General features: G+C 42.3%; 1 protein-coding gene across 14 annotated transcripts in view; it reads left to right on the forward strand.

The window, feature by feature from the left end:
* Window positions 1-22433, forward strand: part of obsl1b (obscurin like cytoskeletal adaptor 1b) — a 42039-nt gene that overhangs the window by 3571 nt on the left and 16035 nt on the right. The window contains exons 3-28 of one of the 14 annotated variants that reach the window (XM_084361950.1): window positions 871-1140; window positions 1803-2063; window positions 2150-2461; window positions 2555-2821; window positions 3040-3324; window positions 3508-3783; window positions 4033-4308; window positions 4611-4886; window positions 8675-8950; window positions 10225-10500; window positions 11390-11668; window positions 11819-12094; window positions 12290-12565; window positions 13907-14182; window positions 14263-14535; window positions 15614-15889; window positions 15976-16251; window positions 16337-16612; window positions 16696-16971; window positions 17060-17332; window positions 17441-17707; window positions 17804-18073; window positions 18573-18839; window positions 19902-20168; window positions 21754-21866; window positions 22030-22183. In XM_084361950.1, coding sequence (XP_084218076.1) covers window positions 871-1140; window positions 1803-2063; window positions 2150-2461; window positions 2555-2821; window positions 3040-3324; window positions 3508-3783; window positions 4033-4308; window positions 4611-4886; window positions 8675-8950; window positions 10225-10500; window positions 11390-11668; window positions 11819-12094; window positions 12290-12565; window positions 13907-14182; window positions 14263-14535; window positions 15614-15889; window positions 15976-16251; window positions 16337-16612; window positions 16696-16971; window positions 17060-17332; window positions 17441-17707; window positions 17804-18073; window positions 18573-18839; window positions 19902-20168; window positions 21754-21866; window positions 22030-22183 — 6870 coding nt within the window. The remainder of the gene's footprint in view (window positions 1-870; window positions 1141-1802; window positions 2064-2149; window positions 2462-2554; window positions 2822-3039; window positions 3325-3507; window positions 3784-4032; window positions 4309-4610; window positions 4887-8674; window positions 8951-10224; window positions 10501-11389; window positions 11669-11818; window positions 12095-12289; window positions 12566-13906; window positions 14183-14262; window positions 14536-15613; window positions 15890-15975; window positions 16252-16336; window positions 16613-16695; window positions 16972-17059; window positions 17333-17440; window positions 17708-17803; window positions 18074-18572; window positions 18840-19901; window positions 20169-21753; window positions 21867-22029; window positions 22184-22433) is intronic. The other 13 variants (XM_084361957.1, XM_084361956.1, XM_084361958.1 and 10 more) reach the window with 13 other exon arrangements.

Below are 22433 nucleotides of genomic sequence, written 5' to 3' on the forward strand. Positions count from 1 at the left end.
CAGTGATCAAATTATATAACGCCAGCTGCTTTTAAAAGCAATTTAATCCTGGTGACCACTGGAGGATAAATGAAATGTATTAATGATCTGAAATTCGACCTGAGAGATATATAAACAGGCAAAGTTCATCAGCTTGAGGTGGATTCCAAAGGCAGTACGATGTCTGCAAAGTCACTTAGCTTGTGAAAGGTCTAGGGGGGTGTCCATGTGTCAAAGTCTTTGGGAAGGGAATCATATTTCTCACATGGCTCAGAGAAGTCCAAACTCATGGCACCAACAGAAAGTATTGTACTGTATCGGTCGAGATAAAGAAAATAACATTCGGGTTGGATAAATAGTCCATGGTGGCGAGTGGATAGATTTACAGGTGCTTTAAACGGTAGATGGTGAATATATTTTATCGGCCGTGTGTTTTGCTCAATCGGACTTTAAACATTAGCAAGATAAGGAAACGACGAGCTTTGCACACAGACTACTTAATACAGAACCACATTCTTTTGTTTACAACTGTCTGGTACTGTCTGATGGTGTCAGTTACAAACAGTTTATTTCCTATCTAACACCCCGATGTGTTAATGACCCTTCCATTCCTCGACTAAATGAGCCACTTGTCTCATGATTTTGCTCATCTTGTTTGCTTCACTGGCATTTACTGCCAAATATATTTCAATTTGCAGTGTTTACTACAAGGTCATAGATGATGTGTTGTGAGTTTACACAGGGTCGTCTTGCTTGCAGAATTTACGTGGATTAAGTAACACTAACCATTTGATAGATAGAAGTTAATACGAACATCTTAAGATAGATTTTTAGCACTACGAAAGGTCACATCGGCTTAATAAAACTGACGTTCTTCCTTCTTGCTTCCAGAGCCGCCTGTGCGGTTCAAGCAGCCTCTCATTGATCTCGAAGTATGGGAACGAGATTTGGCTGTTCTCGAGTGTGAAGTTCCAGAGGACTCTGTTCCCATCACATGGTATCTGGAGGATAGACGACTGCAGCCGGGGGCCAAATATGGAATGGAGGAGTGGGGAACAAAACGGCGACTAACTATCCGTGACATCGGAGTCGACGATGATGGGATTTACCTCTGTGAGATGCCCGATGGGGGGAGAAGCATTGCAGAGGTAGCTGTGAAAGGTAAATCAGGATGATATGTTAATAGCTTTCTTTGGAAAGTATATGCAAACTGATACATGTGATAAAAGCAACAGCACTGCTTCATATTCAGACTATGTGGCACACATACTACATAGTTTTGGGTGGAAGGGAATCGATATAAATTTATGGAACCACCATTGCTTTGAATAAAACAGTACAGTAAAATGAAAGTTTATCAAACTCAAACTGTAACAACTTTAAACCTGTGTCTGTTTTCCTTCATTTTGAAACACAAAGGCCTAACAAAAGTCTGTTGCCAAACACTTACACTAACTTTTTGTATCCTCTGTTGCCCTGGAAGACCTGGAGGGAGGGCAAATCCTTGTCGAAGCTGGTATCAAACTAGCAGCAAAATTGTTGCTTGTTTTCTTTAATACTAGTCCCATTATCAGACCCAAAAAAATCAACATCGTTCTGGAAATGCTTAAAACGACATACGTGCACTGTAGCAGCCAAAGGAATTATGACATTTGTTAACACGATAAAGGGAGAAGGTGGGAGTGATTGGTCGGGTCTTCAAATTGTTGGATTTTGACATGGGAGACCACTGTTCACTTTGTGTTTCCTATCAACAATCAACGGTGTTTCTTTTAACCGTGACCACAATCATCACACTTCACTGTTAATGTGTCTCCTTGCAGGGACAATATTGCGGAAGCTTCCACGGAAGGTGGATGTACTGGAAGGCGAAAATGCTGCCTTTTGTGTTGAGGTGGAAAAAGAAGAAATGGACATACATTGGTACAAAGATGGCGTGGAGCTTCGCGAAACACATCAGACCATCCTTAAGTCCTTTGGTCGCACTCACATCCTGGTTTTCGTCAATACAATGCCCCAAGACTCTGGCCTTGTGACTTTCCTTGTAGGCAGATCCAAGACTTCCTCTCAACTGAGGGTGAAAGGTAGGGTGCCTTTGTCTGTAAATTATAGCATACCAGTTATTCCGATGCAGATGGCATACTGATGCATGACGTGTCTCGTGTTTCAGCGGCCAGACATTGTCCTCCCAGTTGTCCAGTGAGTGTGCAGATCAACACAGAGCGAGCGAACGCAGCTCTTCTCTCGTGGGTTTCGGCTCAGGACTCACGAAAGAATCCTCCATCCGGATACGTGCTCGAGCGACAGGAAGTGGGCACCGGTTCACAGGAGTGGCTACAGTGCCTGACCACTGACTCTGCAACCTCTGTGGAGATCCTCGGTGACAGTGTACCGTGTGAAGCTGACTATCGATTTCGCATTTGCAGCGTAAACAAATATGGAAAGAGCAACAATGTTGAGTTCCCTAAGGCTGTTCACTTGGGTAAGTCGAGTAATACTAAAACAACTGTGCTTAATCAATTGTTCCAAGTAGTTAACGTTGTTCGATGACATATAAACTGATATTCTCTCCCAGTTCCAGTTGCCAGAATACAGGCTCCCTTACAGGATGCCTTGGTGCCAGAGGGACAAGATGCCCTCTTCTCTATCGAGCTCTCTGCTTCAGTTATCGGTACATGGTTCCTGAATGGAACTCAGCTTCAGGAGGATGAACGTTTTTCCATGCGTCGGACACGAACGCACCAATCTCTTCGTATACGAGGAGTACGTGATACAGACAATGGAGCTGAGATCACATTTATTGCCTACGGCATCAGAGATTCTGCAGCGCTGTACATTCAAGGTATGTACTGTGATAATATGTATTATATTTTGAGTATGTGCCCTGGTCAGCTTAGAATTTATTGTGTTTTTTGACATTTGGTAAGAAAAATGTGCAAATATGTTTTGGCACCAACAACGTAAGATGACACCAGCGCACTGTTTACTATGGTTTATTACCCTAAATGACAAAACACATTAACGTGACAAAAACATCGATGTTTTTCTGAAATTTGGCAGCTCCTCTTGTCAAGTTTTCACCACTGTCAGAAATGGACCGAAATAAATTTGTAGAAGTTGGGAACCCCATTGTGCTCTACTGCGAGCTGTCAGACCCTGCAGCTCCGGTGCACTGGTACAAGAATGGGGTGGAATTACAAACAATAGAGGGTCTTCATATCCAATCAGAGGGCACCATGAGAAGGATTGTCATCCAGTCAGCAGAGTTCTCACACTCGGGAGTATATTGCTGTGATGCCATTGATGACGTCATCAGGTTCAATGTGGAAGTAGAGGGTGAGTGGAGTGAGTTTTTTTTAATAACACTGGTGTCTTTTCACAGAGACTAACCATCTTAATTGTGACTTTACCCCCTTTTCTTCATTTCTTTTACATTTACAAATGCATTTGGTCTTCTCTTAAAGTCTGACTTAACAAAACATCATATGTGCAACTGAACAAACTATTAAAATATCTAAATATCCATAGCCCCGCCTGTGAGGTTTTCAGCAATTCCAGATGCTGAGAGGAACAAAACCATCCAAACAGGCTACCCCATTGTTTTACGATGTGAGCTCTCAGATCCCTCTGCCCAGGTGCACTGGTACAAGGATGGGTCAAAGCTCCATCCTCAAACTGGCGTAGATTTTCAAACTGATGGCTTGGAGAGAAAGCTGACTGTCCAATCAGCAGAATATTTCCACTCGGGGTTATACTGCTGCAAGACAAAGGGTGACACCATCACATTCAGTGTGGACATCAAAGGTGATTTGTTTTACCTTAAGCGATGTGAAACATTAACCAGCTCCTCCTCAGCAAAGCCACTAACTCTTATGAACCCTTGTGTATGTTGTCTGTTGCCCTTCTTCTTAGCACTCACTAAGCACAGCTAAGCTGTCATCTTTTTCTTTTGACTGCATTACAGCATGTTAGCAATTTAGTTGCCAATAGATTGTGATGAATGATCTTAAGGGCTTGAATTAAGGTTGACATAAGATCTAAACATATCTGTAGCTCCACCTGTGAAGTTCTCACCAATTCCTGAAGCAATGAGGACCAAGTCGATCGAAGCAGGCTGCCCTATTTTACTCCAGTGTGTGGTGTCGGATCCAGAGGCCCAAGTTTGCTGGTGCAAGGATGAAATGCAGCTCATTTCAAACTCTGGATTAGAAATCCACTCAAAGGGCAACGCAAGGACATTAATTGTTCAGTCTGCAGAGCTGTCCCACTCGGGTGTGTACAGATGCACCACACAGGATGATACCGTGGAGTTTCAAGTGGAGATCAAAGGTGACTTTACACTTTTTATCTTGTGCGTTGATATTGTAACCCCACCTCCTCTTTTTAGATGCCACTAATAGCCCCTGCTTCTTCTGTATGTGGTTTGAAGAACTGTTTCATTGCACATGATCTTAAAGAACTGTTAACGCACTAGGTAATTACTTCTAATCATTTGTTTTGTGACTGCTGTGACCTGAATTCAAAGTCTCCAAAGCCCCCTGTCATTTTCTGCTCAGCAGTTAAAATTTTTTGCAAGGTGTCCATTGCCACAGCCTTGATTTTATTTAGCTTTCCTGAATTCCCATTGCTAGCTATACCAGTGACGTACTCTACTATCTTTGACGTTGAGAGAAGCAAGTCACTTGAAGCGGGCAAACCTCTGGAGCTGGAATGTGAGGTTGCAGACTCCACTGTGCCTGTCTACTGGTATAAAGATGGAGTAAAGCTCTTCCCGCAGAATGGTTGGGATGTACAGAGTAATGGCACATTGAGGAAACTCATTATCCCATCTGCTGAGCTCTTGCACTCAGGGCTATACAGCTGTGAAACCTCTGATGACACGATCCACTTCACTGTGGATATCAAAGGTGACTTGAATTTAAATTTGTTGAATTTTTAGAGAAAAGCGTAGAGCTTTCTGGAGATTAGATGCAATTAACATTTACAATATGCATATCTGTCCTGTCTGTGGTGTTTTGTGTGAAGTTGCTGTTTCTTAAATCTTGGTTCAAATTAATCTCTACTGACGAAATGAAAAAATATCTATGTGATCCTTTTAAAATGTGAGTCTTTCTCCTTCGATAGAATAGTTTCCTATTTGGAAGAGCTAAACCTATAATTCCTTTTCTTAATCAGAGTCTAAATATGCACTGTTAAATCCACAATTATAATATGAATCATCATCTTCAGCTCCAACGTTGCCGTTGTCACCCTCGCCAGAGGTTGTGGAGACGCAGTCACTTGAAGCGACCTGCCCAACTGCACCGACATGTGAAACCTCAGACCCTGCTTTCCAGGTGTCATGGCAGAGGGATACAGAACATGACTCTAATAGTGAGCCTGATATTGAAATGGGTGGCATCAAGAAGACCCTTGTTATTGAACCAACTCATCCTGCAAACTCTGGAGCATACTATTGTGCAACAGCAGATGATGTTGCCCAATTAATAGTAAACGATCAAGGTGATATTTTTTTTGTAAATGTATTTTCTATTTTAGCTTATGACTAACTTTTTATGTTAGCTTTTAGTCTGTCTTCTTATTTTTTGTTAGACTGCAGAGCTAATATCTGTGACAATGTCTCTTTTAAGTCAGTTTTATCTAAAAACAGGGTAATGCACACTGAAATTATCCCCCCAATGCTTGTCTGTAGCGCCATCTCCAACATATCTTCTTGGTCCCGATGTTGAGAAGACCAAGTCTGCTGAAGTGCACAGCCCCATTGTTCAGCAATTTGAGATTTCAGATCCCATTGCCAAAGCCTGTTGGTACAAAGATGGAACCCCGATCTACCCAAAAAACGAAGTTGACTGTGAATCACAGAGCAGCAGCCAAGCCTTGCCCGTCCAGTCACATGACTTGTCTGGCGATGGGAGATTTGGCTGCGAAACATCTGGTGATGCACAGTTAATTGTGGACGTGAAAGGTGGTGTTCCACATCGTACCTGCACAATTAAGAATCAAGCATTTAGTGACATACATGACGCCATCACCCAGCTCATTGTTTTCTCTTTGGCTTTGTCCAAACAGCAGAGCAGTGTCACTATGGTGACGAGATTGGTGAGATAGCTGATGCATCTGTCCAATACACTGTGGATGTCAAAGGTGATTTGATATATTTCAACATCAGTCATCCATGTTAACCCAGCACATACATGCCACTAACAATAGTGGTGTGTTTCACTGTTAGCACAATCATCTGAGGCATCTGTATTTTTTTTTTCCTTTAGAAAATTGCTTTCTGTCATATTGAATCCTGGTCTCATGTCATTTCCTGCAGTTTTTTTTTTGGCTCTTAATCAAACATGTTGGTGTTTAGTAGCTGCCTAGCTGCTCTTCATACTAACATATATGTTGTGTTTGTCAATTAATTCTTCATTTTAACGTCATCTTTGCTTGTAACAAGCAGCTTACAACTCTTAAAAGTCCATCTTGTTTCTTATTCATCACCAGATCCTCTCATTCACATTGCTGCCCTGAACCTCTCACCGTTGCAATGACAACGAACTCTTATCAAAGAGAAGAAAATTAATGTACTTTTTAGGATCTAAAGGGTAGTGTTCAGACTGGTGGTTTAACAGTATTAGGAGCCAGCTGATGGGGGAAATATAGGAGCTCAATCTCAGACCAAACGTGGTCGACCTTCTTGTTTGTCTTTGCAATGAATTATCCCATAACTCCATGCTAACCCACACTGATGTAAAACATTCTGTTATGAGAAGAAGTATTGAGACCATCAACCACTGAAAACCTTTCTCTGTGTACATCACAATGCTTATAGCTACATCGCCAAGGCTCTCTTCTGACCAAGAGAAGAAGAAGTCCACTGAAGAGGCTTATCCTGTTGAAGTTGACTGCATGTCCTCAGTATGTGATTCTGACATCTTCTGTGGCAAGAGAGGAGACACAGAGACATATGAAGATCATTCCAGGAATATACCATATTCTCAGTCAACGTATGAACATACGACTGACCGGATTACAACTAAACAGCCAGAGGAGCTCTCTGATAATCAACGAACAATAAGTGCTCAATCTCCAGTTTACAATCACTACGTAAAGCCGACAATAATGCAATCTGAAATACAACATCACACTAAACAGCCCACAGAATCACAAGGTGAGGAATTTATTTACTATATACAGCATGCAGAAGCCCCATCGGAAGAGCTTGATAGTTTTCTGCAGACAGCAGTCCCAACAGATGACCTTTGTAATTGTCCACAAACTGTTGAATCAGAGGAATCCACTCCCAAGACTCTGATTGTCCAATCAGAAGAGCTACATGGCTCAATGCAGATGCCAGCTGTCCAGTCCGAGTTAGGTAACCCTCTGCAGATTTCAACTGCCCGGTCAGAGCACCTTACTAACCACTTACAGATCCCAACAGTCATATCAGACAAGTTCTGTAACCCCTTAAAGACTGCAAATCTGGAGTCAGAGGAGCCCTTTAAATCCTCACATACTGTAACTATCCAATCAGAGGAGCCCTTTACATCCTTATATGCTTCAACTGTCCAATCAGAGGAACCTCTTAAATCCTTAACGACTGCACTAGTCCAATCAGAAGAGACTTTAAAATCTTTAAAGACTGCTGTTGTCCAATCAGAGGAATTCTGTAGCTCCATACAGATGCCAGCTGTCCTGTCAGAGAAGCCTCTTGATTGCTTACAAACTAAAACTATCCATTCAGTGGACCCCTGTAACTCCTTATGGACTACAACTGACCAATCAGAAGAGTTAAAGAGGCCTCTGCAGACATCAACTATCCAGTCAGAGAGGCTCGGTGACATACCTGTCACTGCATCCATTCAATCATTGGATTTGTATCACTCTAAAGAGGCACAAACTATCCAACTGAGGGATCGTTTTCAACAGTCAGCATCGGATGACCTCTATCACACAGGACAAGCGATTCCTGACCATTCAGAGGTGCAGTATCAGTCCACGCAGGCCACAACACAACACTCTGTCCAAGCAGAGTGTCATCACACCATGAAGGCCACAGAAGACCAAGTAGACAGCACAGTTAACTGTGGGCAAAGATCATCTACCCCGTCTGCAGAGCCTTACTATGTCAAGCAGACACCTACTGTCCAATCAGAAGAGATCTATCTCTCAAGGACATGTGACAGTCACTGGATTGACAGTGTCACTGCAAATAAGGTGGCTGTTGAAGGTGATTTAAATGGTTAGCATTATCGAACAAAAAAATGGACGGGCACAATGTTGACATTGTGCAAAATGGAGCGATTGCTTTTTTTGCAATCCTTGACATTTTGACAATTTCTGCATTTACTTACTTGTAAATGTAAATTACTTACTTTTGTTCGTACTAAAACTACTGAAGTAGTCAATGTAAAACTTGAGCTTGGGTGGTCTGTGAGAATATTAAAGACAGGGAAAAGAGTAACTCCTTTAGATTCAAGTCCTAACTCGAATGCCTAGTTATCTCAAGTCTAACAACAGATACCTCTTCTTAGATTACTAATAACAAAGACATATTTTTTATTATGACTTATTTTAACTTTTATACTGGCATGACTAATCTTGATTTGCAACTTTTTGCTCTTCTATTTTGTTTGAAAGCATCATTTTTGTTGCAGTCAGTCATAGTGATGCAATTTTCTCTTGATGTTACCTCAAACATCCCCAGCTCCGCCTGTGAGAATTACAACACTTGGTGAGGCTGAGAGGGACAAGTCTGTTGAAGTTGGTGAACCCGTAGCGCTGCGATGTGAGATATCAGATCCTAACGCTCAAGTTACTTGGTACAAGGATGGAATAAAACTTCATGAAGCAGCCGGGCAAGACACGCTGGCAGAGGGTTCGATAAGAACACTGGCTTTCCAGTCAGCGGTGCCGTCTCATGCAGGGGTTTACAGCTGCAAGACAACAGATGATGAAGTGCAGTTTCATGTGGATGTCAAAGGTGACAAAAGTTGTTTTTGATGTTTTGTACTGCAAATAGATTTTAGTCTGGGTCAAGTGCATTGAAGTGCTTTTGATCGACTTAGGAAAAGTAAAATATCATATTCCTCTTTCAAGAAACTGTACACAAGCAATAATTAAGACACTACCGAGTTTAAAACATACAACTTTTCAGTTACCCTACATTATTTAGCACTATTTGGACAAAAGTAGTGACATTTTACATCTACCTAATCATTCAGCGATGATAAAACCTTACCTGAGACAAGGTGACTCACCTATTTAGGTAGCTCACAAAATCTTTGAGTTGGTGAAGAGATGAGCTGACACACGATGTAAAGTACTTACTCACCCTTTTGAGTTTTGAAAATATACAAAGCGTGGTTTCATCAGAAGTTGGTGCTACAGGCTACAACAGTGTAGAAAAAGTAGAGGTTGCCAAACTGGAAACAAATCAGTTGTTTGCCGGCTGCTAATAGACCTAAAAAAAATAAAAAAATAAAAAAAGGAGAAACAAAATCAGTCCCATTGGTCATCCACGAGAGAGAAAAAAGAAAGAGGTCTTTAGTTTCTTCAAACAGCTTCTAACAATGTTCAAATACAGTCTGCAAGTCTGTAATTTTACTCGACGTGATGGTGAGTTTTATTTAGACACTTGTCTCTACAGCTTCCGGGAAAACATCAGATGATTAATCAGAGAGAGAGAAAGGAGGTCGGCAAATGTGACTAAATGTAACATCAATTAAACTTGTAAACGTCGCTGCACCTCGTCCATGAATTGAGTCACATAGATACGAAACCCGAAAAATACATACTTTCATTTTGGTGCAGTCATATGAGCTGTTGTGACCCAATCTTTGTGAAGGTTTTCATTTAAAGAAAAGAAGATCAGGTTAAGTCAGAAGGCCAGGGGTTCATGAGTCCCTTTCCTTTCCAACCTGCTGCTCAAAAGGCAGGATACTCTCTGGGCTCATACATCTTAAACAAAGCCGAAATGTGTGAAAAATAGGCTCAGAAACTTTCAGGTTTTAATGATGGTGCCCCTCGATTAATAGATTATTCCAATATGGTCGCAGTCAGACCTAATTTAAGCTTTATCTTGACTTGATTCTTCATTTATACTTCATATATACTGATGCAAAATTGTTGGATAAAACATTTGTAATGGTTGAACATGCAACTGATGGCTTCAGTTTCAGGATTTTGCTTTGCTTCATTTGGTTAATAACATTACCTGTTTCATTGACCGATTGCATTTTACATTCAACCCTGTAGCTCCACTTCAGACGTTTTCAGCTTTATCTGAGGCTGACCAGAAAAAGATGGTCATGGCAGGCTGTCCCATTGCTCTACAGTGTGAGCTGTCAGACTCCACGGGACAAGTCAGTTGGTACAAGGATGGAACAAAGCTCCTACCTCAAAATGGAGTAGACCTCCAGGCCGAAGGAAATTTGAGGAGTCTAGTTGTCCCTTCAGCAGAGCGGGCTCACACCGGCATATACCATTGTGAGTCAAAGGATGATGACATCCAGTTTGCTGTGGAAGTTAAAGGTGATGCTCAGAAACGCTGAAGCGCTTTCATTCTCTTGCACGGCCAACTAACTGTAAAAGTCCAGTCCCCTAACAGAAAAAGTGTTACTTTTATCTACTGTTTTTCTAAAAAATAAAGCAAATTAGATCTACAAGGAAAAATTAATTCGTAAATTAATTGATTAGTCGATAGAAAGAAAATTAACCATGAAATATATTAATAATCGATTAATCATTTCAGTCATTTTTCAAGCAAAAACTTAGCTATTTTTGTCATTTATGATAGTAAATGACTAGTCTTTGGGTTTCAAACAGTTGGTTGGAGACAATAAGCACCTTGTAGACATCACTTTGGGTTGTGATTCACAATTTTTTGATATTTCACTGACTAAATGAGTAATCAAGAAAATAATCGGCAGATAAATCGATAATGAAAATAGCTTAGCTGCAGCCCTAAAGAAACCGGTTCCCTCTGAATTACTTCCACAGTTTGATTCATACAAGTTCGTGAAACAATTTAAAGAAAACAAAGAAACTAAATATAAGACATGTTCTCTCCATGCAGCTTCTTATCATGCACGGCCAATATCTTAAGAAAGCTAAAGTGTCTGGTTCCTTTTCATCAAAGGCACTAACTGAACACGGCTTCTTTACCACATTCAAACACCTTCTTGTTTGTGTCTGTGCTTTTTGTCTGTGATCTTTATGTCAGTGTACGTAATGTAACTGAGGATAACTTGATTCTTGCTCTTTTAACCCTTAGAATCATTTCTTGTTTCACTTATTGTCAGTTGTGTTTTTGTTGTTGTGCGTTTTGTTGTTTTGTCCTGAAATTCTTTGTAATTACTTCAAGAAATTACATTTATGAAGTATATTAAGACACTCTTTTTGCAATATCTGAAACCTTTAGCACTACCTGTGAAGTTCTCAGACCTTGAAGAGAGCGACAGGAACAAGTCGGTCCAAGAAGGCTCTCCCATCGTCCTCACCTGTGAACTCTCTCATGATCCCTCGGCTCATGTCGACTGGTACAAGGATGGGACGAAACTCCTACCGCAAAACAATATGGAAATACAGTCGGATGGTCTGACAAGGACGCTACACATCCATTCAGCTGAAGACACGCATGGTGGCACCTATGAATGTTCAACATCAGATGACACCATCACATTTACAGTGGAAGTAAAAGGTGATTTATCTCTCTGCTTACTATCTTCTAACATTCGTACCACCTCCATCTTATTCTATGGTTTGACTGGCTGGGCAGTATGTTTTGTCAAATGTTTGTTAAAGTCCAATTCATCTCTTATCCAAAACCCTTGTTATCCCCTTCTCTTAGGCCGATCGCCACAGATCATGCCAATCCCACTATCAGAAAAATACAAGATGATTGCAATTGGTTGTCCAATTATCCTCCAGTGTGAGGTTTCAGACCCTGTTGCCCAGGTTTCCTGGTTTAAAGATGAGGTGGAGCTTTTTTGCAGAACTGGCCTTGATATGAAACGAGACGGCAGCCTGAGAAAATTAATGATTAATTCTGCTAAGGTCTCTGACTCTGGCCTCTACAGCTGTAGCCTCATTGACGATGTTGTGACTTTCCATGTGGACATCGAAGGTGATTTTCTTGTGTTCAGTTTTAATTGTTGAACATTTTCCTTCATTATCCTTAACTGTACATTTGCAAAAACCATTGTTATGTATGAAAACACAGAGCCAAAATAATCACACCAAAAAAGTTTGATGTGCTTGTTAGAGGAAGTTCTGACAGCTTAACAGCAGTACTCTGTAAATCTTATAATACCCCCACCAGACACTCCTGTGAGGTTCTCAGCACTACCAGAAGTGGCAAGAAACAAATTGGTTGAAGCAGGCTGCCCAATTATGCTGCAGTGCGAAGTCTCAGAGCCGACTGCCAAAGTCTATTGGCACAAGGATGGAGAGCAGCTACCTCCAAAGAGTGATTATGAAATCCAAACAAAAGAAAAACTGAGAGCGCTGGTTATTGAGACAGCAGAAGTCAGACACTCTGGGCTGTACAGCTGTGAGGCCGTAGATGACCATATAGAATTCAAGGTGGATGTTGCAGGTGATCTAAGTATTTTGAGCTTTGTCAGAATCACTAACTTCTTTCAATTAATGCTTGGCGATTAGACCAACGTATGCTTCAACAAATGTATTATTTATTAAGATCATGTGTACTAATACTTGTGTAATACTTATGTGTACTTTTGGTGGACAAATGTAATGTCGTAACAGCTTAAATTTGATCATGATAAGTACATAAAGGATAAGAGATTATTTGCTATTATTTAAGTATCTGAATATGTAGCTGAATGTCTTTCTTGCCGTAAGAAGCAAATACCGCAAGGCCCTTTCAGACTGGAAGTGGTTGACTATTTGTTGTTTAAGAGCCCGGTGGTGGCTTCAGACTGCACATGGGATCAAACTACCTTGTGCAACAGGTCGCTAATCACCAATCACCAGATTGCATGTGCGTCCATGACTCTAGTGATGTCAAAGTAACTAAGTGGTCAACCTTAGTAGGCACAGACTTTATCATCTGTTCCTTTAGTAGCAAAATTGTCAATTTTGCAGCCTTTAGACTATACATTTAAATATGTTATAGCATGGCACAGCAACTCTGAATTACTGTTCAGTGGATTGAAATCCCTATAGCACCAGTTTGATTCTCAGCTGTTCCAGAAGCTGAAAGGAGCGAGTCTGTTGAAGCAGGCAGCCCGATCAAACTGCAGTGTGAGATCTCAGACCCCACAAACCAGACATGCCTGTATGACGATGGGACAAAACTCTTGCCAGAATTGGGAATAAACATCGATTCAGAGGGCAATGAGACGACACTGGTTACGGAGTCGGCCACGTCTTCGTGCTCTGGAGTGTACAGTTGTAAAACTGATGATGATGATGACTCAGATTTCAACGATTACTTTGTGGAGGTGAAAGGTGATATGCTAAGCTTTTTCTTGGCTCATGTCATTGTCGAGTCGTATGCACCTTCATGATCTCTAATATCTAAGAAGGAAGCAAAACCTGATCATCATCATATTCATCATAGCTGATTTCCTTCTAAGTGTCTTAATTTCATCAAACATTTGGGTGCTTTCATATACATGCTTCACATTTATGGCTAGTGTCTAACATGTATTTTGTTGAGTCCATTGTTTTGTCCAACTACGGTACTTGCTTTATGTTAGCGCACTGCTTCAATTGTTTTTTTTCCATCTTGCTTCAAAAGTGGATTAACGCCCACTGATCATTATGATGTTCTCTGCAGTAGATAGCAAGGCTTGAGATCAGCATGTCTAAGCTGTGACAACCATGACCTTAGAGCTGCTGCATGCATGAGCATAAACAACGAAAGCAACTTTCAAGAGACGACTTACTTCTATTTTTGTACTGTTTTCTGCAGCGCCACCGGTAACATTTGCTGATATCCCAGAGGAGGACCTTTTCAAGAGCGTCGTGGAACAAGAACAGCTTGTTCTGTTGTGTGAAGTCTCAAGGGCTGACGGTGTTGTCCAGTGGTACAAAGATGGAACTCAATTGCATCCGAGTGATAATATTACAATGCAAGCAGAAGACACCGAGAGGAATCTGACTATACGTTCAGCCCAACTATCTGACACGGGCACGTACACATGCCGTGCAGGAGACAACGTTTTAATGTTCAAAGTGAACATACGAGGTAATACTTCTGAAAAACTTTACCTATATTGAAATGTACAGAAGAAAATGTTTTCAATTTCGTATATTCTTCCTCCGCAGAACCTCCAGTGATGATAGTCTTCCCCAAGGAGGACGTCCACCTTGAACGTCACGTCCCCGAGGAAATTATTCTGAGCTGCGAGTTGTCTCGTCCCAACGGCGTTGTTAGCTGGTACAAAGACGGCCAAAAGCTGCAAGAGAGTGAGAACATCAAGCTCAAGATCGAAGGCCCTTACCGACGACTAAAGATTCTGTCGAGTGGAGTTGAAGATTCTGGAGAATACGTCTGTGATACAGCCGACGATTCAATATTCTTTCACCTTAATATTACAGGTAACTTCCATGATGCTACATATGTGGTGCATATATGTGTAGGTATCTCAGTAATCTGACAGCACAGTGAGTAAGTACAATGTGGTATTTAAAGGGGGTATTATGTTGCAAAGATGTCTACTGAAGTTAGCATGCTAACCAGCTTGCACAGGCCAGTCCTGTCTCATAATACCACTTCGTAGAAGAGGTGATACCCGACTCTCTCGCCACAATCCTCTCCTGTTCCCGCCAGATGTGTCTTCTCGTCCACGGAGTCAATCTTGGTCAGAGCTGCTGTAAATCGCCTCCTTACTGAATCCTCTGTCATGAAACTGACATCTGCTGGAGTGACTTTTTGAGGCCTCTTGCCCACGGTTAGGCCCCCCGTCATCAGAAGTTGCAGTGCGGGCAGTCTCCCGTCAGCTAATAGGGCCAATTAGCTCCACAGCTAACTGAGCCACTTGCTAACAGCAGCTAGTTGCTGCCGCCAAAATACAGCTATAGCAAAGAGTAGCTTTTCCAGTATTGTGAGCAGCAGCAAGCGGTTATGCTGCCCCCTATAGTTCTGGAGCCACCTTTGACCATTTCTTAGAAATCATCAGTATGCTTCAAACAAAACAAGTTTGCAGAAAGTGTCGTCCGAACATGTCTAAAGGCAAAAGTGTTGCGTTGAAATAGAAAAGGAACAAGCCTATCTATTATGAGTGATATTTCTGGAGCTCTGCAGTGCTAGCATAAATAACAAAGTATCATACCAATGCACAAGTGGCACTTTAAAGGCTTAAGAAGAGTTAGTTAAGTGGGCCGAGCAATAATAATAGTGTTAATTATATCCACTCGACACTAAATCTTCCTGAATGACTGATACACCATGCCAATCGAACAACGAGGATTAGCATTCTGTGTCCATGGAAAATGCCGCTGCTCCCTGGCATACCCACGCCTTTAACATTGCCAAAGCTAGGGGTTAACTGATTCATCCAGGTCCTGTGGGGATATATATGTATCAATATGACAACTAGATAACGGTGCAGATTATTTGTAGGATTCATTAAACTGATAAGTGATGGCTAAACTGGATGTTAACGCCCTTTTCCAGAACCTCCGGTGCGGATTGTGTCCCCAAGTCAGTCCCAAATGGAGCTGTGCCAGCAGACCTCTGAGAGGATGGTACTGAGCTGTGAGATCTCACGGCCTAATGCAGTGGTGCGCTGGTATCGAGACGGACTGGAAGTGGAGGAGAACGACAACCTGATTCTAGAGGTGGATGGTGTGTACAGAAGACTGATCATACCTGAAACTACAGTCAAAGACTCCGCTGAATACGTCTGCGATACGGCAGACGACTCCATGACATTCTTTGTAAACATAGCAGGTAAAGAACGAAAGAGTAAATCCTCTAAACGTCTTGTTGTGTCATCTTCTTATCCATTTTTAACACACACGTTTCTTAACGCACAGAGCCTCCTGTTCGCTTCGTACGTCCGAGGAAGATGGCAAGCAGAGTAGAGAAGGTGGCCGGGGAGACTCTGGTTCTGGACTGTGAGGTTTCCAGATCGAATGCCGAAGTCACCTGGAAGAAGAACGGGGAAGAAGTAGAGGACTCCAGAAACATTACCATCCTGGAGGACGGGGTCGTGCGTCAATTAACCGTTCATGCACTAACGCTGGAAGACGCTGGGCAATATGTCTGTGACGCAAAGGACGATGTGATGGATTTCAACGTGAAAGTGCAAGGTAGGTTATGAAACAAAAGGTGGAGTTTTTGCAAGATTGCTGAGATTTTCTGTTCTGGAAATGTTCCTTTCTTTCTCATTTTCAGAGTTACCTGTAAAAATTCTTGGAAAAACCGATGCAAAAACAGAAAAGCAGTTCTTAGTGTCTGATGACATCATTCTGGTGTGTGAACTATCAAGATCCAACGCCTCAGTCAGCTGGTACAAAGACAATCAGTTAATCGATGACACTGAGCGGTACTGCAGTGAGGAGCAAGGTGTTTTTCGATCGCTGGTTGTCCTAAATGCTGAGCTTGAAGATTCAGGAGAGTACAGCTGTGACGCAGTGGATGATAAAATGCTCTTCTACATCACTGTCAAAGGTAATGGTTTCGTTATGCAATGCAAACATTATCTGTCTTTCCTTCACTCAGGAGGAAAGTAATGCAATGTCTTGTATGTTCAGAGCCTCCGGTACAGATCGTTGGCAACTCGGGCCACCCAGAGCATCATATCCTGGTAGCAGGAGATGACCTTATTTTGGAATGCGAGGTTTCTCGGCCGAACGCCACCGTGCAGTGGTTATGCAACGGCGAGATACTGAAACCGGACACCCGCATACAAATCGACAGCTACGACGTTGTGAGGAAGCTTGTTCTCTCTGAACTTCAGCCTTCAGACTCTGGAAAATACATTTGTGATGCCATCGATGACAAATTAATAACAATTGTTGAGGTCCAAGGTAAGGTTTAAAAGTTTAACAGATGTTTCGGATTTTCTTTTCTGTTGTTTGTTTGATGAACTCACTGTGTAACTCCAATTTTCCTCAGAACCACCAGTCACTTTTGTGAATAGAGAAGAATATGATGATGCCATCTCGGCCTATGAAAACGAGAGCGTTACACTGTGTGCCACTGTGAACCGAGAAAGAGCTAATGTCCGGTGGCTGAAAGATGGCCAACTATTGAACGAGGACAACATTCACATCTCCAGTGAGGGTAATACCCACAAGCTCACCATTAATCCTCTGCAGCTGTCAGATTCTGGAGAATATGTCTGTGACGCAAGCACAGATGAGATGTATTTCAGTCTTTTAGTCAAAGGTAAGAATTTGGCTCTCCCAAGCACAATGTGACCTCTGTTTCCATGTTAACATTTACTGTCATAAAGTAAACATCTCTGGAATTACATTTCTTCATTCTACTTGTCAGAAATGATGGTGAAATTTATCAGACCACTGGAGGACATTGCATCTCCGAAGGGCAGCAGCCTTATTTTACGATGTGAGATCAGCAAGCCCAAAGGAGACGTCCAGTGGCTGAAAGATGGCCAAGAGATCGCTCCAAGCCGGCAGCACACAATACGAGCGCAAGGTCGAGAGCGAAGCTTTACCATCCACCAGTTGGTGGAAGAAGATGCTGGAGAGTATGCCTGTGAATCAACAGATGACAGGACCTCGGCTACTGTCACTGTAGAAAGTGAGTAGAACTTAAAGCGATAAGAAATAAAGTATGAGTAATGAAAATAGTTTTAAAAGCACATGAATTTAATTCGGCTGAATGCTTTGCCCTCAGTTCCCCGTCTTGTCGAGTTCATAGCGGAGCTTCGTAACATCACGGTCTGCGAGGGGGAAGATGCAGTATTTAAGTGCGTGGTTTCGCCGGAGGACACTCGGTTGGTGTGGCGCTTAAATGGCAAACAAGTAGCTCTGAATGAGCGCACTGTCATTTCAAGCAACGGACTGTGCCACATGCTCTGCATCCACAACTGCATGGTTTCAGATAGCGGCAGAGTGACAGCTGATGCGGAGGGGTTGGTATCAGAGGCCGAACTCCAGGTTCAAGGTGAGTTGTTGCCCCATCCATAAACACTACAACTATACACATTTGTCTCAATGAATCACAGAAGTCACAACATTTAACAACTATTTACTGTCCAATACCCTCATCTCTCTGGTAGTTGTCACCATTTTTTCAACCGTGGGTTATTTTCAGCAACACTTGAGTCAATGCAAACATAAAAGAGACTGTGTATGTTGGTATCACATAAGCATACACTGAATGTGTGTAATAAAGACCCTTTCAGATAAGTTGAAATTGTTGAAGAGGCATTTTGACGGCTAGCGCTTAGCAGCTTCTCCTGTTAGAATTCCTCTGGTAACTGACAGAGACAAGTGGCTCGGTGGTTTTGGGGTATGTGACGCTGCAGGGGGGCAAAGACTCCTCAGAGTTGCTCTCTGTGCTTGAGCTTGCAATGAGACTTAGCTGATTTTCTTTGGTTGAGATTGTATTTTGTTTTGCAATCATATAAAACTACCCGGAGTGTTGATTGTGTTGTGTTTAGAGCAACAGGTGCTGTTTACCAAGAAAATGACACCAGTTGTAGCCGAAGAGTTCAGCGAGGCGACTCTACAGGTGGAGGTGAGTCTGGATTCGGAAGAGTTGCAGTGGATGCGGCAAGGGGTGCTGATCCACCCCGGACCCAAGTACACCCTGAAACACAAGGGCCTAAAACACAGTCTCACCATCCACAAACTGGCCGTGTCTGACAGGGGCACCTACAGCTGTGAAACCCTCCACGACCGCACGCAAGCCCAGCTCACAGTGGAACGTGAGTGTGCACGTGTTCTCACTATGCCCTGTTGTTGTTTGTTTACCACCGTTGCCGACGTGGCCACCTCTCGCACGCCCACCATCGCTGCTTCTTCTCGTGAAGGCGAAGCTCAATTAACTGAGTAAGAGTAATTCGAGTGACCGGGGACCAGGGTGGCACTTTTACTGGAACATGATGGCAACAAACAGGTGACAGACTTACAGCCCAGGCTGACTTTCAGTGCAGGGTTTCTTTATTGACACAGGATCAATGAAGCCCTGATGATTTCACTAGCTGTGTCAAAGGCAAATCAGATGACAGTTTTAAAGGAAGGGCCTGAATAACAACATGAGAGTCAACATACAGAATTACATTTAGCAAAGTTTTCCTACAAACAAGCACCGTTTAAAACTCTGGAAATCGAGCAAGCCTGATACGCTATAAAAGCCGGCATCTTGTCGTGATTAAGACGTACTTATGCTTGTTTTTCTTTGAGCATGCTTCTTATATTTCTCAGTCCTGTGATCCACAGGCCAGTGGGTGAATTAAAGGCTGTTCTTTCAACACTAGTGTGGGCGGGCAGGGAAAGTCAGGACTTCAGGCTGCTGTTGGCACCTCCTATGAATTTGGATCTCCTCTCATTGCATCTAAATTTACACCCTGGCCTTCAAAACTAAGGTTGTTGTCATCAGGTCTCCAAAATAAACACTCCTTTTTTCCACAGGGAATGCTCGTCTGTGTTAGAATAAGTGAAAAATGTTGGCAGTTTCAAAGTCGGCTTTTGTGTAAAGCCCCGTACTCAAATGACTGAAATATCGGCTCCTCAGTGTGTGCCAGCTTGTATTGTTTAACTGCAGACTGCTGTGTGCAGATCAGACTCCGAGCCTATTCTGTAACAGAAAGTGGACACCGCGTCTGCTCACTGTTCAAGCGGAATGAAAATATTTGTAGCTGGGGCCAATCTTTCAAACATGACCTTTGTTTGACTACAAAAAAAATACACATTAAGTAGAAAGCTAAATGCACTTGTTGGACTACTGTGGTGCTTGTTTTTTCACCGCTCTGCGATTTGTCTTACAGCTCGAAAAATCACAATCAAGAGAGAACTGACCGACATTAAAACCACAGAGAGAGAAACTGCGTCGTTTGAGGTGGAGCTCTCACATCCCCGAGTCACCGGCACCTGGATGAGAAACGGAGTCCAGCTTAAGCCGACAAGTCACTTCCGTATGAGCGCCAAGGGACAAGTCCACAGCCTGACCATCTCGAACCTGTCAGTAGAGGACACGGCCACCTTTACGTTCTCTGTAGAGCAACTGAAGACGTCTGCAAGGCTTGTAGTAAAAGGTAGGAAATGAGATGAGATTTTGGACAGTGTTGACCAATATTTTATTTCAACATAGTAGCAAGCACAATTACTGTATGTGGTCTTATTTAAAGAAACAAGGACTTTTTAGAAAATGCACTCATACAAAGCCAACTACAGCTGAAAAGTGCTGCTGAGAAACTAGCAAGAGCAAACTACATTTTTTAAAATAGCCAACCGAAATCATCCCACCGCCTTCCTTCAGGCCCTGTAGCTCTTGCTAGCCGCCTGAAAGATGTGAGTTCACTGTTATACAAGATCCTACCTTTTTAAAATTACCATAATAGATAAATAAACAACTCAAACGAAGCAAAAAAGCAAAATAGCTTTGTGTGTGCTTTGTGCTACTAGATTAGCTCCTGAACGACTCATACTTTGTGCAGTACTCATAAAAAAACACCTTATATTATCATCGTGAAGGTAAACATAGCTATTTAGTACTCACAGCTCTCAAGCTAGCATGTCAGTATTGGGAAACTTTGACTGCACTTATTCTGCTGTTTTTGTGCCACTAGCTCACAAACAGCTTTAACAATAAAGCCATAGATTTATTATAGAACTAGATAGCAGACCTAAAAATGGCCCCAATTCAGTCCAATGAGAATCGCCTGGTGCGTGCAACAGACAGTTTCTAGCTTTGGGTTTACTTCCTGGCTATGCAACCCCCTGAAACACACAGTAGAGTCTCTTCCACTGGGCCCCTAGACTTCATATTGTGACAATATCACAGTTTTAAAATAGCTTGAAATTAGTTACAAGGCTGAGTGGCACCGGCATATCCATGTCTAAGTTGTAGATTAATGATTATATCAGCCAAGCCTTGTGGAAGACTGGTCATGGAGGCAGGCAGGTACATAGTTAAACAGGCTGGTAGGTCCATGGCTACTGTGGTAGGCCTATCGCAGGCCTGCAAAAGCCACAGACACCACTGAGTTATCAAAATGTTGATTGCTGTCATGATATCAAGAGATTTCCTTCAAATGTGCTTCTAAAACAAAGTACCAACCCTCTCTTCAACATACTTAGTGTTGTCATAAGGAATGTGGGCCAGTTTAGTAACGTCTAAGCTCACAACCATGTGCTGTAAGTTGTTTTACTACCAAAACAACTGTTTACTATACTCATTTTATTGTGACCTCAGACTGGAAGCTAAAGTGGTCCACTCAGTAGACCAAATGCCAGCCAGTGGAGGCATGATAATAGAATAAAGTGACGGCTCTGCTACTGTTGCCTTCATCCAGGCTCACGTTACAACACAAAATAGCCTAGCACGACCCGGTGAGAAGCGGTAGCCCTGTTCAGTCTTTTCTGTCAGGTGCTAGTTTAACCTCATGCTGTAAAATAATCCGCTCCATACCGAGTCACTCAGTATGCATCATCCCTTTGAGCTAGGGGTTGAAAAGCTGAGGATGACGATCGGATGAAAATGTCATCGCAAGGAATTAGTCCACATAACTTCACTATATAGGCCTCTTTAAATTTAAGCAGCAGTGTATTACGCTTGGATTCGTTTTGTGGAGATGTTTTGTTCTGTTTTCCTAACTTATCATGCTTTTTCTCCACCAGAGCCTCCAGTGACCATTTTCAGAAAACTGGAAGACCAGAGATTCCCTGACGGGGCAGTAATCTCTATTGAGTGTGAGCTGTCAAGACATAACGCTGATGTGAAATGGATGAAGGCAAGTGTTGAATTTTTGGTTTTCTTCGTAACCAACAACACCCTCTTATGGACACATGAAAGATAACAAATCTAAGACACCTGCTGAACAGCCATAACTTTCATCTCAGATGTTTCCTAATGATAAATTGAACTTGTACTGTAAAAAAAATAATCCTTTTCAGAATGGGGTTGAGGTGAAGCCAGGCAAGGACTTGCGCATTTATGCAATGGGAAGGAAACGATTTCTTCAGATCATGAAGTGTAATGTCGGTGATTCTGGGATTTACACCTGCGACGCTGGAGATGCTACGACATCTTGCACCGTGGAGGTCTACGGTAAAGTCTGCTATCTAAATACTATGACTTACAGACGAGGGTGTAAAGTTTCACAGTGGGCTGTATCATGAAAGTGACCGGAGATGCGTTATATTGCACCTAAAATAAGAAAATATATGGGTGGGAATCACTGTCGACATGTACTAAAACTCTGAAAGGCCAGACCAGAGTCCAGACTATGACAAACCATCGGACTACACAAACACTGCAGCGACATTATTGGCTATTTCTACCACGATATCCGTGAAAC

Source organism: Pagrus pagrus (assembly GCF_965226575.1).
Source record: "Pagrus pagrus genome assembly, chromosome: 9".
Taxonomy (NCBI): domain Eukaryota; kingdom Metazoa; phylum Chordata; class Actinopteri; order Spariformes; family Sparidae; genus Pagrus; species Pagrus pagrus.